Source organism: Chiloscyllium plagiosum, chromosome 38 (assembly GCF_004010195.1).
Source record: "Chiloscyllium plagiosum isolate BGI_BamShark_2017 chromosome 38, ASM401019v2, whole genome shotgun sequence".
NCBI classification, from domain to species: domain Eukaryota; kingdom Metazoa; phylum Chordata; class Chondrichthyes; order Orectolobiformes; family Hemiscylliidae; genus Chiloscyllium; species Chiloscyllium plagiosum.
Window position 1 is genome coordinate 1853357 of NC_057747.1, and position 3815 is coordinate 1857171.

Sequence of the window (3815 nt, forward strand, 5' to 3'; positions counted from 1 at the left end):
TTTTCCCTGGGGTCGGGGAGTCCAGAAGTAGAGGGCATAGGTTTAGGGTGAGAAGGGAAAGATATAAAAGAGACCTAAGGGGCAACTTTTTCACACAGAGGGTGGTACGTGTATGGAATGAGCTGCCAGAGGATGTGTTGGAGGCTGGTACAATTGCAACATTTAAGGGGCATTTGGATGGGTTTATGAATAGGAAGGGTTTGGTGGGATATGGGCCGGGTGCTGGCAGGTGGGACTAAATTGGGTGGGGAAAGCTGGTCGGCATGGACGGGTTGGACCGAAGGGTCTGTTTCCATGACTATGACTCTATGACTCTATGACTGGAAGAAACCCACCATCACATCAATATCATCCTCACCGGAATAAAGTTCACTAAAGGAGAGGAAAACAACAGCAGACTCCCCTTGCTGGACATATTAGTGGAACATACACCTACCGGGGAACTCCAGACCAGTGTATACAGGAAGAACGCCCATACTGACCAGATACTGAACTATAACAGAAAACACCCCAGCACCCACAAACGGAACTACAAAAGAATACTATTCAAATGGGCAAGGACACACTGCAACAACCCAGAACTCCAGGAGGCAAAACAGGAACACCTATTCAAGGGATTTAAGTGAAATGGGTACCCCATGAGCATTATCCTACAGTAATTACAGGACAAGCCCAAAGAAGCAAACCCTACATGACCAGACACAATAGTAACCATACCATACATCAAAGACATACCAAAGATAACCATCCAACTGCTCAGACCCCTGGGAATCTTCGTGGCCCACAGATCGGCAACACCTTACACCAGCTCCTCACAAATGTTAAAGACCCAACACCCGTGGGCGGCACGGTGGCACAGTGGTTAACACTGCTGCCTCACAGCACCAGAGACCCGGGTTCAATTCCCACCTCAGGCGACTGACTGTGTGGAGTTTCCACGTTCTCCCCGTGTCTGCGTGGGTTTCCTCCGGGTGCTCCGGTTTCCTCCCACAGTCACAAAGATGTGCAGGTCAGGTGAATTGGCCATGCTAAAATTGCCCACAGTGTTAGCTGAAGAGGTAAATGTAGGGGTATGGGTGGGTTGCGCTTCGGCGGGACGGTGTGGACTGGTTGGGCCGAAAGGGCCTGTTTCCACACTGTAAGTAATCTAAACCCACATCCAACAGGACAAACGCTCTCGACAAGATACTCTGCAAGGACTGTGAAAAACACTGTATAGGGCAAACCGGAAGAAAACTGACCATTCAAGAGCACATACATCAGCTCGTCACTGCCAGACATGACCAGCACGTTCTCATTTCCAACCACACAGGCAACAAAGGTCACAAATTCAACTGGAATGATGTAACCATCCTAGCACAGGCAACACAGAGACACACCAGAGAGTTCTGTGAACCCAGCACTCCAACCGAAACTCAATCAATAGACACATTGAACTGGACCCTGTCTACAAACCACACAGATACAGAACTAGAAGTATCAACAAACAGAGACATATAAATACCAGGTGGGACAGACCACCAACACCTTATCAAAGATGCACTGATGATGTCACCTAGCGAGCCGACAAAAGGTTTGCAGAAAAAAAACACACCGGCTCGGCGAATACATTCATGATGTCTGTCTAGTTTGTACTGGTCTCACATCTGGCCCCAATGTCCCCAAAATCTGAACTCCATCTCCCCCCACACCATCTCTTTAGAGTCAACATGATACATGATACAATGAGTGTTCTAGTCCGTGATTGCTGGGGCGAGGTGTGCACAGTGCCAGAGTTAGAGTGAGTGGTAGCCAACTGAGTGTGAGCTCTCAGATGGTGGCACATAATTGTGTGGAATGCAGAAGATCATTGGCCTTCTTCCTGCACTGCTGCACCTGGACACAGCACTGACCTGGAATGCAAGTCAGGTCCAGGCTGGCTGAGTCTGGCTTTTGTGGCTTCTGTGGTGTTAAGTTGCAAAGGTACAGTCTATCTCTCTATCAACACAGGGTGGCACGGTGGCTCAGTGGTTAGCACTGCTGCCTCACAATGCCAGGGACCCGGGTTTGATTCCATGGGTGACTGTATGGAGTTTGCACATTCTGACCGTGTCTGTGTGGGTTTCCTCCGGGTGCTCCAGTTTCCTTCCACAAACCAAGAATGTGCAGATTAAGTGAATTGGCCATGCTAAGTTGCCCATAGTGTTCAGGGATGTATGAGGTAAGTGCATTAATCAGGGGTTAAATGTAGGGGAATGGGTGTGGGTCAGTTACCCTTTGTGGACCTGTTGGGCCAAATGGCCTGATTCTCCACTGTTGGGATTCTATGACCATGTCCACCAACACCTCCAGATGCCTAGGGTCTCTGATGTAGGGATAAGCTGCCCTTTCCTCTGGGTCATGTCCTGAATGTAGCGGTTTGAGAACAATAATATGAGGCGCAGATCCTGGCTTGGTGTGACTCAAGTGGGCAGCTGGACACTAAATGTGCACCATTAAATATTCTTGAGACATCCTCTCTGTTACAACTCTCGCACTGGCAGCCCGCTTTACTAAAGCTCCCACCTGTTGGCATTGGGAGCGCACCCACTGTCTTTAACCGGAGGGCAGGCTGGCGCTCTGAACATGAATTGGCCACCTCGCCATAAATTTTGTTGCACACTGGGTGCAGATGCGATGTGGGGATGTGGTTGGATGTGCCCATGGTAAGTCAGGGGCCCCAATCTCAGAACAAGAATTAAAGTGCAAGTCTTTGAAGGACACAGTAAATCCAGAGGCCACTGCCACAAAGCTGACTCTTTTAAAAGAAGGTTGAGTGACATTTTCTTTCTACTTTATTGGTTAAACTTGGTTATATGATTATGAAAAGGATTAACATACTTAAAATTTCCATCATTCAAGTGAGCTGATAAAGTCTGTACTAATGCAGAGTGTTCACAATCAGCTCCAATGTGAAATGCGACGCTGTGTGTATTGTAGATTGAATGGATCAATTGCACAAAACAGAATCCTCTCAGCTCTTAGGGGATGTAAACTGTTTCTTGAAGACTCTTTTGGATTCCTGTCCAGCAATCTTAATGATCTACATTTTAGGGGAAAGAATTTTAAAACAGCAGGGAATTAAAAGTCGGTTCTTAAAAATCCAAAAAAGTATCAGCATACCCCCTGATGGTGAGAATGAGCTCACAGGCACTCACTCTGGGTGGGAATGGGCTCAGAGACAGACACACTCTGCTGGTGCGAATGCCCCCAGAGACATAGACTCCATTGTTGAACAATCAACAGACTGATCCCAGAGGAAAATGTTCAAGGTGGAATTCTGTCAGTATCTGGGAAACGAGGACTGGTCGGCATTTCCATGATGGATAACAACAGGTCATTGAACAGGAACAAAGGGCCAAAACTGGAAGAAAGGTGAAGAGTACCAGCATAAACTCAGGGTTTTGGAGAAAGATATTTTATGTTTACCAGGCTAGAGAACTGGATGGGGTATAGCATGCGTGAGGAGAGAGGGTACAGGCTTAATGGGGAACAAATTGTGAGAGAGGGTGGGGAGTTGGATGGCTATAGTGTGAGAGGGTGGGGAGTTGAATGGGGTACAGATTGTGAGAGACCGTGGGGAGTTGGATGGGTATAGTGTGTTAAAAAGGGTAGGAAGTTTAATGGGCTACAGATCCTGAAGGAGGGCAAGGAGTTATATGAGCAGAGTGTGTGAGAAAGGGTGGAGAGTTTAATGGGGTACAATGTGGGAGAAGATGGGGAGCTGAATGGTTAGAATGTGTGTGAGAGTGTGGGAGTTGAATGGTTAGAGTGTGTGTGAGAGAGACGAGAGAGAG

The 3815-nt window shown here is 47.7% G+C and overlaps 1 protein-coding gene across 2 annotated transcripts in view; it reads right to left on the reverse strand.

The window, feature by feature from the left end:
* Positions 1 to 3815, reverse strand: part of LOC122541694 (fatty acid-binding protein, intestinal-like) — a 62221-nt gene that overhangs the window by 22549 nt on the left and 35857 nt on the right. The window contains exon 5 of one of the 2 annotated variants that reach the window (XM_043678585.1): positions 2798 to 3061. The exons of the other annotated variant lie outside the window; for it this stretch is intronic. Coding sequence (XP_043534520.1) covers positions 2993 to 3061 — 69 coding nt within the window. The 3' untranslated portion in view covers positions 2798 to 2992. Of the gene's footprint in view, positions 1 to 2797; positions 3062 to 3815 lie in introns of those variants that run through there. 2 annotated transcript variants of the gene reach the window in all.